The sequence below is a fragment of the Aotus nancymaae genome, unplaced genomic scaffold, assembly GCF_030222135.1.
Source record: "Aotus nancymaae isolate 86718 unplaced genomic scaffold, 86718_ANA_hifiasm-v0.15.2.pri h1tg000021l, whole genome shotgun sequence".
In the NCBI taxonomy this organism is placed as follows: domain Eukaryota; kingdom Metazoa; phylum Chordata; class Mammalia; order Primates; family Aotidae; genus Aotus; species Aotus nancymaae.
The window spans coordinates 26,443,406-26,456,234 of record NW_026988433.1 but is presented as its reverse complement, the minus strand read 5'-3'; the positions used below and the strand labels follow the sequence as shown (position 1 = coordinate 26,456,234).

At 40.8% G+C, this 12,829-nt stretch overlaps 1 protein-coding gene and 1 long non-coding RNA gene across 4 annotated transcripts in view; one reads left to right on the top strand and one right to left on the bottom strand.

Moving 5' to 3' along the window:
- The window catches only part of LOC105728672 (uncharacterized), a 278,507-nt gene that overhangs the window by 207,057 nt on the left and 58,621 nt on the right, over positions 1-12,829 (bottom strand). The window lies entirely within an intron of this gene.
- The window catches only part of RFX4 (regulatory factor X4), a 179,463-nt gene that overhangs the window by 119,799 nt on the left and 46,835 nt on the right, over positions 1-12,829 (top strand). For all 3 annotated transcript variants that reach the window (XM_021675542.2, XM_012469174.3, XM_012469175.3), the window contains 2 exons: positions 9,744-9,844; positions 12,165-12,223. In XM_021675542.2, coding sequence (XP_021531217.2) covers positions 9,744-9,844; positions 12,165-12,223 — 160 coding nt within the window. The remainder of the gene's footprint in view (positions 1-9,743; positions 9,845-12,164; positions 12,224-12,829) is intronic.

The following is a 12,829-nucleotide window of genomic DNA, read 5'->3' as shown; positions in this document are numbered from 1 at the left end:
TTTAGAAGTAAACTAATTTCTAAATATTTGGGGATTTTCAAGATATCTTTCTATTAATAATTTCTAGTTTAATTCCCTTCTGGTCATATTATATACATTGTATTACATCAATTCTTTTAAGTTGATACTTGTTTCATGCTCCAGAATGTGGCTTATGTTGGTGAATGTTCTATGTATACCTGAAAAAGCTATATATTCTGGTATCATTAGGTTAATTAATTATTCTATAAATTTCAATTAGGTCAAGTTAATTGATAGTATTATTTAAATTGTCTTTGCCTTTACTGATTTTCTGTCCATTCATTCTATTGACTAGCAATAGAGAAGTATAGATACCTCCAGCTCTAATTGTGAATATGTCTATTTCTATCCATTTTTGCTTCATATATTTTGAAGTTCTGTTGTTAAATGCATGCAAACTGGAACTGTTATGTCTTCTTTTCATAATGTCCTTTTTTATCCTTCATAATATTTCTTGTTCAGAAGTTTGTCTGTTTGTAATATAGCTATTCCAAGTTTTTTTTTTAATTAGTGTTTGCATGACATTGTTTATCACCCTGTTAATTTGTCTTTATATTTGAAGTAGATTTCTTGTAGCCAACATAGAAACATAGAAGGTGGTCTTTTTTTTTTTTTTTAATTGTCTGATAGTTTTCCTTTTTAGTTGGTATGTATAGATCTTTATATTTCGTGTAATTAAATATATGGTTCAATTATGATCTTTTCCTAGTTTTCCATTAGTTTTATCGATTTTTGCTCCTTTATTCCTCTTTTGGTGGCTGATTTTGTGTTAATTATTTTTATCATCACATTTATCTCCATTATTGGCTTTTTTTTCCCTCTCTGAGACAGAGTCTCACTCTGTCATCCAGGCTCCAGCTGAAGTACAGTGGCACAAACACAGCTCACTGCAGACTGAACATCCTGGGCTCAAGCAATCCTCCCACCTTGGCCTCCTGAGTAGCTAGAATTACAGGCATGTGCTACCAAGCCTGGCTAATTTTTTTTTTTTTTTTTTTCATAGAGATGGGATCTTGCCATGTTGCCTAGGCTGGCTTGAACTCCTGGGCTCAAGCAGTCCTCCTGCCTCAGTCTCCCAAAGTGTTTGGATTATAGGTGTGAGCCACTGTGCCTGGCCATAATTGTCTTTTTTAAAAATGCCTCTTTAAAAAAATGTTTAGTAGTTATTTTAAGTTTGTATATCTTTAATTATAATATATCTTCAAATTTTATACTGCTTCACATGTATAACAGCAATATACTCCCAATTTGTCCTCCCATTTTTTGTGTTATTGTTGTCATACGTTTTGTTATTGTATATGCTATAAATTCCTAAAATATTATAACTATTTTTGCTTTCAATAACTATCTTTGAGAATGATTTAAACATATGAAAAAACATGTTATATCTACTTCATTCTCATGATTCCTAATCTTGATTTCTTTCTTATATCCAACTCATCTGTGTAATGTATGAGTTGGATATGTAATCATAGTCCTCTGCCTGCAAAATTTTCTTTAATGTTTATCATATTGTAGGTCTAGTGATAACAAATTATTTGTTTTTCTTTGTCTGAAGAAGTCTTTATTTCTCTTTCATTTTGAAAGATACTTTTCACTGGTATTCTGAATTAACAAGTTTTTCACTTTTAGCATTTTAAACATTTCACTCCATTGTTTTTGGCTTGCATATTTATCCTTTGTACATCTTGGCTCCTCTGTAGGCAGTGTGCCTTTTTTCCTTGGATGGCTTCAAGATTTTCTCTGTCTTGGGTTTTCAGTCTCTATCTTTGGATTTCAGCTGTTCAACCATGATGTGTCTCAATGCTTTGTGTTGCTTCCAATCCTGCTTGGGGTTTTCTGAGTCTTGGCTCTGTGATATATTTCATTATTTTTGGAAAATACCCATCCATTATCTTCTTCTCTGCTTTTTCTCTTTTTTCTCCTCCTGGTATTTCAATTACAAGTATGTTAGAGCATTTGATACTGTCCCACAACTCTCAGATGCTTGATTTTGCTTTTTCTCTACTCATTTTTCTCTTTGTGTTTTAGATGGAGTAATTTTTATTGAACTATCTACAGGTTCACTGATTATTTCCTTTGCTATGTCAATACTACTAATGAGACTATTGAAAGCATTCTTTGTCTCCATCACTGTACTTTGTTTTTATGTCCATTTCTAATACTGCATTCTTTTAAAAATAATTTCTGTGTTCTGGCTGGTTACAGTGGCTACCTGTAATCCCAGTGCTTCAGGAAATTAAGGCAGAAGGATCACTTGAGACCAGCCTAGACAACATAGCAAGACCCTGTCTCTACAAAAGAAATTAGCTGGGTATAGTGGCTCGCCCCTATAGTCTAGCCACTCAGGATGCTAAGGCAGGAAGATTACTTGAGCCCAGAAATTTGAGGTTACAATGAATTATGATACAGGTTGGATGATGGAGCAGGACCCTGTCTCTAATAATTATTACATTAATTATTTATTAATGTAATATAATTAACGTAATAATTATTACTATTTATGTGTTCTTCTGAAATTCTTCCTCTGTTCATGCTTTTTTACCTTTTCCATTAGAGCCTTTAACATATTAATCATAGTAATTTTAAATTTTAAATCACCTGTCTGATAGTCTGGTTATGTTGTTTTATTTCTTGACAGTAGGTCCTTTTTCTTGATTTTCTGTTTATCTCATAATTTTTATTGGCTGCCAAACAGTGTGTAGAAGAGTAGAGATTGGGATAAATAGTACTTATGCCTGGAAATGGGCATGCCTCTTCCCCTAGGCTCTGAATATGAATTGAGGCAGTTTATTTGGGAGTTCATTGCATTTTGGTTTTGTTGTTCCTATAGTTACTTTTAGTGTAGCACAGATTTAAATTCTTCTGGGGTATTTTGTCCTTAGCTTGGAAGTTTGTTGGGTTATTTCCCTTAATGTGCCTTCTCCTTTACCTTTAGGCATTCCCTATGCACACAGTGGCTTAAGACTTGGTGCTTGTTAGCCTGATTAGAGCTGGAAATAGGGATGGGGGTTCTCTTTTGTTCAGCCCTGTTTCAGTCTTAAGCAAGCCCTGTGCTTTGGATCTCAGAGTTGAGCATTCTCGGTCATCTTGTCTCATTGCAGAGACAAATCTCTAGTGGTCTGAGCCCTCGGTGGTTTCTACCAGGGTTAGAGAGTTTTCTCTTTTCATCTTTCCCCCACCTACAATGGGTCTTCCCTATTCCCTGGGGCCAACAGTGTTTTCTGCTCTTCCCCTAGATAATTGAGGCTTTTGTTCCATGAGGGGGAAAGGTCCTGGTGGAACTTCATGCTTTTTCCACAGCAACAGCTGTTCCCCTCCTCCAAACAGTACCTCTGAGAAAGGCTTCTTCTGCCCTCCTGTCCTGCTCCAGTCTTCCTCATGAACACCTGTTGAGGCCTGTGGAGAAGGGCTTGCAAACAGATGTGAACTTCCTTTGTATCTGTCATTCCCAGAGCTCTATACTCTCATGGTAGTTCATATTGGCCCGTTAGAAATTTGTTAAAAGTGTTAGCAAAATTTATTTTACCCACTTGTATGTAACGCCCTGTTTTCTTCCCTCTATTGCAAGTGAGCCAATCCCCAAGTCCTTCTCTCATTGGAAGTCTCTTTCTTTCCATAAACTCCAGGCTATGTGATTGTGACCTCAGCTCTCTGATGGTTTAAAGTTATACTTTTGTGGATTATTTAGCTTTTTCTTGTTATGGTGGGAATGATGCTCTTTCCAACTTTCCACTTTGTACGTGAAACAGAAACACATCCAAATAGGCTAACAGAGGTTACCTCCAGAGGGGATTATGGCCAAATTTTAGTCTCATCCTTTTCTGCATTATTCAAATATTCTTAAGACTGAATTTCAATTTTTATAATAATGTGCATATGACTATAATATATATATAGGACCCATTTAAAGGCTTTTTGTTATTAAAATCTTTCTCAGCACTGATCAAGTGAACTGTGGCCAAATCTCCACTTATATTTTGTATCACAAAGGTATCTTCTGAAGACTTAGTAAAACACATCTTTATAAGAAAAATTCACATTCTTTTAATAATGTTTTATACACACATGGCATTTGCTGTTTAATATAAAGCAGTTTGTGGGGTACAAATCAAATGCTAACTCCTGCCTTCCTATCTATAATTGGCTTATTTTTTGCAGATGTGGAAGTTAAAGCTTAAAAATTTGAGCATGGTGGCTCATGTCTGTAATCCTAGCACTTCAGGAGGCTGAGGTGGGTGGATCACTCAAGGCCAGGAGTTTGACAACAGCCTGGCCAATGTGGCAAAACCCTGTCTCTACTAAAAATACAAAGTAGAAACCCCATCTCTATCAAAGATACAAAAATTAGCTGGGCATGGTGGTGGGTGCCTATAATCCCAGCTATTTGGGTGGCTGAGGCTCAAGAATGGCTCGAATCCAGGAGCCGGAGGTTGCACTGAGCTGAGATGGTGCCACTGGACTCTCCAGCATGGGTGACAGAGCAAGACCCTGTCTCAAAACAAAAAACAAAGACTGCAATATGACTTGTCTACCTTCACCTGCAAATAAATGAAATAGTTAGGATTCAAATATTCATTCAAGAAAACCACAAATATTCGGTCATTCATTAAACAAATGTTTATTGATTACTACAATGGGTAGGGACTGTGCTAGGTCCCGGAATACAGCATTACATAAGATAAGCATGCTTCCTGGCCTCACTGAGCTTACAGTCTGTCAAAGGAGACTTTTAAAAAGTTACATGGTTAAATAATTATCACTGCCATCTTTGACTTACCAATCAAGTGCCTTTTTCATTAAATCAGGAAGACAAAGTTATTCAAAAGATCAGGCTCCAATTGAGAGCTGCCTTTTCACAGTTTTATATATTCATTCATCCCTCAAACTTGTTTGAGCGCCTTTTCTGTACCAAGCCCTGTGCTTGGCTTCATGGAAATGAGAATTGGTACTAGAAGTTCTCACTCATGACCCTGGACAGGCCCAGGCTGAGACACAGCTCCCCACCCACTAGCTCAGACCCATCCCTTCCTTTACAACTCAGAAGAGCACACTGAAATTCAGGGGAATAAAAAAGACACTATTATAGAGATAACCATGGATCATACATTACCATTTATAGGAAAGGGAAATCACTCCCAATCTGGGGTTTTTCACTTCTTCCAAGTAATCTCAGCACAGTGGTTGTTAATAACAATTGGGTAAGAAAGTGTTTTGTATCCATGTGCATGGGCCTGTGTGTGTGCATGTGCGTGCGTGTGTGTGTGTGTGTGTGCGCGCGGTATGAGCAGGGAGGAGAAGTCAAAGAGGCAAAGAAAAGACTGAGGACCAAGCCTGAAATGCTGAAGGAATAGCAACACCAGTCCGAAAGGCAGAGGGCACTGGAGATGGGGAGCAGCAAGGGACGTAAAAGTGCGCAACGTGGGTACTTTTATCAAAGTGGAGTAGGACTGTGGTTATGAGTCAGACAGATCTGGGCTTGAATCCTGGCTCTGCCACTTGCTGCATCTCCTTGGACAAGTAAAGTAACTTTTGTGAGCCTCGACTTCTCACTTCTCTGTTGGGACTAACAACAGTACATACTTCTAGAGCTGAGGTGAGGATTAATTAAGAAAGTACATGTGTAGTGTTTAGTGCTTGGCACATTGCACTCATTAAAAGGTAACTACTGTTCTCACCATTGTTGTAGTTGCAGCAGCATCACTGCTGATGGTCATTCAGGGAGCTGTGAGCGTGGAGTTAAGATGTAGGAGAAGGGTGAAGCTGAAGCTGTAGACTTGGCAGCCACCTGCACAAGAAGGAGGAAAAGTGTGTCCCTAGAAGTGGAGGACAGACCCTGGCATCCCAGCCTAGGGAAGGAGTTAGGAGGTGAACGAAAAGCAAAGGAAGGAGGCGAAGCTCTAGGTGGACATACAGAGGACAGTATGTCAAGAAGGCATAGATGCTGCAGGAGATGGAGCCAGATGGGGCTTAGGGAGACATCTCTTAGACCAGGTGATCAGGAAGGGAACTGCTATCTAAGGTAAGAGCTTCCAGGCAGAAGAGACCACAAGTGCAAAGGTCCTGGTGAGGTAAGCAAGGGCCTGGAGTGTTGGAGAAACAGGATGGAGGCCAGTGCTATGGGAATGGAGTAAGCTGGGGAGACGGTGGGAGGAGCTGCAGCCAGAGATAAGGAGGGTGGGGAAGGGAGACAGTTTAGACAAGGCCTTGTGGGAAATATATCTGAGGCCTGTTGTCCATCTTGGGATGGAGAACCATTCATTTTTATAGTTCACTTAACAAGCATTTCTTATGTGCCTACTATGTGTCTGGCACCATGCTAGGTGCTGAGGATACAGTGATAAGCAAAATAGACATAGTCCCTGCCCACCGCATGGAGGGTACAGTAAGATGTACATTGACCAGATAATCACACAAGTTGGTACAAAACAACAAACTGTCACAACTACATGGCCTTTCAAGAGGAATCGTCAAGGGTGCTGACCTGGTCCGGGGGCTTCAGGGAAGGTTTGCCTGTAGAAGTAACATCTAGTCTGAGATTAGCTGAATAAGGAGGAGCTGAGCAGGTGAAGAGGGAAGAGATACTCTTGGCTGAAATAATGCCAGGGGTGAAGGCCCTGAAGGGAGAGAACCAGCTGAAGGCCAGAGATCCAAAATGCAGAGAAAGGGAGAAGGTACAAGGTGGGGCCTTGGGGGCAGAAGCAAGAATTGGGGTTTTTATCCTAAGAATAATGTGAAAACATTGAGGAGTTTCAATAAGAATTACAGGTGTTTTGGAAATGTCCCTCTCACAATATGGAAGATGAAATGGAGGTGGGAAGGTGAGCAGGGCAGGATGGACTCAGGAAGCTATTTTAAGTCCAGATGAGAGATGATGACAGCCTGAACTAGGGGGAAAAGGAAGAAAAGTGGCTGTGTTTGGGAAGTAATTTGGAAGCAAAATCTGTAATACGTGGTAATGGAAAGACAGACTGCACTCAAAATAGCGTATGCAAAACTGGATACTTGCCTAAAGAAATTGTAACTGAATTTAATCAAGTCTTTAGAAGCAGATGGGATAGATGGGTAGATTACATGACAGTACAAGACAGAGCTCAACCAAACCAGAGTATAGGACATTCCAGGGAACAAATACCATGATGTCACCAATAAATAAATGGCACAAAATAGGAAAAAAAAGATTTAAGAAATAGAACAGGGCAATGTTATATCTTTCATGCAATGTGTGGACCTTGTTTGGATTCTGATTCAAACAAACTAAACAGTGTCTTTGGGAGAAATAGAGAAATCTGAATGCAGACTGGGCTGTAGATGATATTAAGGAATTACTGTTCACTCTGTTAGATAACTAACAGCATGGAGGATTTCAATGTTGCACACATATATTATGTGCATGTGTGTGCATACACATACACATATGTATTTAAACCTTGCCAGTTAGAAATGCACACTAAGTTTTTAGGGGTGAAAATGACATCTTGGATTTGTTCAAAACACTCCAGAGAAGAAAAAGTGAAATACAAGATATTAAACTGGCAAAAATGATGCCAATTGTTGAAAGTGGGTCATGGGTTCTTGGAGGTTTATTATGCTATCTATCTTGGGGTATGTTTGAAATTTTTAAAAATAAAGTTATTAATAAAAATAAAATGATGAAAAGGAGAGCTCATACTGAAATAGAGGACACAAGAAAAGAAGCAGGTCCAAGGGGGAAATCAGCTTGGAGATCAGCTTGGAGATCTCTGAGCTGGAGGTGCAAAAGGGAGTGCAGATGGTGAATCTGTGGGCCTGGAGAAATTACGCAGGGAAGGAAGAAAACTTTGTGCGAAGAGAGCCTAGGACCAGACATGAAGAACTGGAAGGCATGATGACCAGGCAGAAGGCAGGAGTTTTGCAACTGGGGAGGAGCATCCAGAAGGAGGGATCACAGAAGCCAAGGGAAGTGAGTGTTTTCAAAAGGAGGATGCAGGTGACAGAATTGAATGCTGACAAGATGTCAAGCAGATGTGGACCATGATGAGTCCACTGGGTTTGGAATTATGCATGGGGGCTGCTTAGGTGACAGCTGTTTAGGCTGAGATCAGGAGTGAGGTACGGAGGGAATGGGAGGTGAAGGAAAGGAGATAAAGAATTGGGCAGCACTTTGAAGAAGTTTGTGACATGGGAGAAAGGGCAGTGGCTCGAGGAGATAGAGTGGAGGAAAAAAGAGGGTTTGTTGTTGTTTTTTTTTAAGGTGAGACATTCTTAAATGCATTAAAATGATGAGCAGGGCTGGGCACGGTAGCTCAAGCCTGTAATCCCAACCCTTTGGGAGGTCGAAGCGGGCGGATCACTTGAGGTCAGGAGTTCGAGACCAACCTGGCCAACATGGTGAAACCCTGTCTCTACTAAAAAGACAAAAAATTAGCTGAGCGTGGTGGTGCGTGCCTATAATCCCAGCTACTTGGGAGACTGAGGCACAAGAATCACTTGAACCTGGGAAGTAGAGGTTGTAGTGAGCTGAGATTGTGCCACTGCACTCCAGCCTGAACAATAGAGCAAGACTGTCTCCTTAAAAATTGATGAGAAGTGATCCAGTAGAGAAGAAAAAGCTGAATATACAGGAGAAGGGACCGTCCATAATGTAGAGTTCCTGAGAAAGCAGCAGGGGATGGCAAGAGGAAGGATCACTCCTGAATTCTATTAGAAAGGAGGAAGAAATGATCCAGGGAGGTAGCTGAGTGTTGATATCCTTCCTTTGTGTTTTTTTTTCCCCCTGAGAAGTAGGAGGTGATTCCACCTGCTTGTGGGGAGGGAAGAGTTGGGAGATTAGAGGTGTAAGCATCTTGAAGAAGGTTGGAGATAGTTGTGAGAAAGGAAAGAGTGTGTGACCAGAGAGAAATGGGGTTGCCCAGCAGGGTGGAAATTGGTGATCTTGTGTCTGACAGTAGGTGAAAGACTGAACCACGGCAGGCTAGGTGGTATTGGTGGAAGACAAGGTTGATGTGGATGGTCAACAGGGGAGATGTCCCTATTTCTGGCACAACTAAGGAGGACTTTGTGAAGGAGAGTGAACCTAGGCCTGTGAGCAGATGGCTTTGATAACAAGAGCCTGAAAATGGTGCCCAGTGTCTTCTCAAGTCCAAATTCCCATCTTATTGCAACCTACTGCCCTGTTCAATGCTTTGCCTCTCCAGTTTCCTCCTTCCTCCTGTCCTAATATGGTCTTTGACTCTTGGAAGCTAATATGGTTTCAAGGACCATGTCAGGGTTGTTTACTAATTTAAAAATATGCTTTTGCTTCCTAGTTCCCACCAAATGGCAAGCAGTTTGGTGAACTGGGTGGGCAGGCATGGCAGTTATGTTGCAAATGGGGTTCCTGCCTTCCTGGGAGGATTGGACAAAACAGCTTTCTTAGGCCCACAGTCCACTTCTTCACCCCTCACACAAGCTCTTCAAAAGGATGAAGGAGCATGTTTTGCTTGCATAAATAGTTCTGGATGCCACCAAGCCTTGCAGTGGGCATCAGTGACCTGCAGAGTACATTCTATTCATGCCCTTCTCAGACCCACCAGTTCTCTGCAGGGCTTGGCCTGTTGGCACTGTCTCTGAGGTTGCTATTGCAAATGGCACCTATTGGTAGTAGCCAAAACATGATTAGGGGAAATAAAACCCTCTAGGGGCCTGTTGGGAGGAACTGAGCAACATGTGCAGCACTTAAAACTCATCGTTTCTCTTTCCAGCTTAACTCAGGTGATTCGAAAGTTTGCCAAGCAACTGGATGAGTGGCTAAAAGTGGCTCTCCACGACCTCCCAGAAAACTTGCGAAACATCAAGTTTGAATGTAAGTACTGAGTTGGAAGTGGAATGGAAGAGAGAATTACATTTTAGGCTGGGCGTGGTGGCTCACACCTGTAATCCCAGCACTTTGGGAGGCTGAGGCGGGTGGATCACGAGGTTGGGAGTTCAAGACCAGCCTGGCCAATATGGCGAAACCCCGTCTCTACTAAAAATACAAAAATTTGCCAGGTGTGGTGGTGTGTACCTATAGTCCAAGCTACTCGGGAGGCTGGGGCAGGAGAATTGCTTGAACTCAGGAGGTGGAGGTTGCAGTGAGCCGAGATCACGCCACTGCACTCCAGCCTGGGTGACAGAGCAAGACTCCGTCTCAAAAAAAAATTACATTTTAGTGCCAAACATTTTACATAGGTTGTTAATAACAGTAGTAGCAGCAGCTACCATTTCCTGATTAGCTATAAAGCACCAGGTAGTGTGCGAATTACTTTACATATATAAAAATATTTAATCCTCATAAAATGTTTATTACAGGTGGTACACTTCTTTACAGAAGAGGAATCAAGCTTAGAGAGGTACTAAGTAGCAGACACAGGATTTTTTCCCAAGTCTGTCTGACACTAAAGTTTCTGCTCACCATCACCATCCTCCTTATTTCATTTAATACTCATGCCACCTCTGCGAGGTAGGAAGTAGTATCCCTATTCTACAGATGAGGCTCTGAGAGGCAAAGAAAGTTCGCCCAAAGCCATGCAGCCACACAGCTGTAAGTAGGGTCCAGGAATCAAACTCAGGTCTGAGATTTCCTCAAAGTTCCTGCCCATAAAATGGTGGTAGCAGGAGAGAGAGAAGAGCTTAAGAGCTTCACACATTCTCTGCCTAATTAGAAAGCCAAATTAATATTTCTCATAAAGGGATTGAGACCGCGAACCCTTTCTTTGCTGAGTGTTGGCACCCATTCCCCAGCATTCGTTTTCTATTTTTCTGTCTCAGTGTGCCTGTGCTTGCAGGGAGACTCATGTACAGTTCATTTGTTGCTGTTAAACAAAGATGAAATTATTATCAGCAAAACAAAGTTTTTAATTCTACATTTCTTAAAGCCCCATTTGAATACAACAGCTTGCTATTATTGCCTGAAATAAGTGCCAGGGAGCAAAATGAAGGCGATCAAATTACCCTCTCTCCACAGGCCAAGGGAGTCCTTTCAGACGCGCTTTGAGGCTGCCTGCAGTGGCCATCACCTATTGATAAAGCCCGCTTTATTTCATGGCTCTCAGCTCTTTTCTTTTCACGAGCACTAAATTCCACATCACAAAGTTAAAGAAAAAGTAATTAAGGAGAAGGATTAACGATTGATCAGCCTGGAAAATTAGAAGTCCATCTGCCCCCTCCCATCCCCATTCCTCCACCCCACACCTTATTTTTCAAATCAAGCCAGCTCTGAGTACAAATTAGAATAATCCTAGAGAAATTTTTGACTATTACTTGACCAGTTCAGAAATTGCCAAGAAGAATGCTCCCACACCCATTTTATTTATGCCAACAAAATAAACCAGTTCAAAGTTGGTGGCGAGGAGGTTTGTTGGACCTTCCACCTGTGTGTGTCTGGCGGCAGCTGTTCTTCCCAGGAAGCCCAGCCTGGGAGTGTATTTCAAGAATGTGCAAGGGGTGGAAACAAGCCCCACTCCAATGACTCTGTAAGAATGAAGAGCTAGGGCAGGCACATGTCTCATCTGCATTGAAATCCACAGATATAAGATCACCCTACTTCAGATTATCAGCCTATTATGTCAGTGTAGGAAACAAGACCTTTTCCTAGCTGCAGTAATCATCAAAACATGCAAATAGGTCATGGAGATCATTTGATAAAAAGGACGGATTATGAATGCAAAGCCAAGGTTCCATCCCAGAAGCACCTCCTAGCCCCACACACCGCTGAGGCTCAATCAAGGTTTACTGTTAGACATAAGACTTTTTAAAGGGGCTTCTTCAAAGCTTCCACTTGATTCCTGCAATTATTTATGGGGAGAAGTGATTGAGCTTGCAATTAGCGAAATGAAAGACAAGTAAATAATTGCTTTTACTCACGGTTGATTGACGCCACATTTCTCACACCTGCGAGTGTATCGGGTGCATGACTTTGAAATATGTACCCCAAATGTCACGATTAGGAAATAGTTGTTGAAGCCCACATGGGAGAACAAAGAATCAAGTGCAGGGTTTTGCCAGTGGGTACATGAAATAGGATTGGGCAGTGAGACAAATGGAGGCAAAATAAGGAGACTACTTTTTGAAATCTGTTCCTGGAAAATCCAAGTTAGAATCATAAAGCATGCAAATATTTCAAACTAATTCTTTTCTCTTTGCAGTGTCGAGAAGGTTCTCCCAAATTCTGAGACGGCAAACATCACTAAACCATCTCTGCCAGGTAGCTGTCCTCCATTATGTGTTTTAACCACTGCTATCATTGCAAATGAGCAAAACCACAAAAACAACTTCTGCAGGTTCTTTCAGGTTAACAGGGCACTCTCACTATTATTTTTAATTTCTACAGATAAGGAATGAAAAGATTAGCCAATAACTAAATAGTTTCAAAAAATATACAAAATAATTTCTGATATCAATTGCCCTTTAATCTTTCAGATATGTTCTAGGTCCACAGTTCTATTTTTCTCTTAATTATCCAGCCCAAAATGTCTGTAGTGGCTGAGTCAAAGGATTCAAACAGATTAAGAGAATGATTTGTATTGTTGTATCATCCAAAAGAGTTCAAAGCCACATAATATATTCAGTATTTGCCCAATTTTGTTTAGTTTTTCCAGATCTGCATTATTTTTAGCACAAAAGTGACATATGCTTGCTATTTAAAAAATTTAAAAATATAAGTGAAAGTGGAAGATCCCAATCCATGCCCCATCAACTCTGTAGTTATAGCTTGATGGCATATACCTTTACATTTCTATTAATTTTACACTTCAATGAAGGGACTCTAAGTCTGTTGAGGCAACCGATTAACATTACATTAAAATATTAA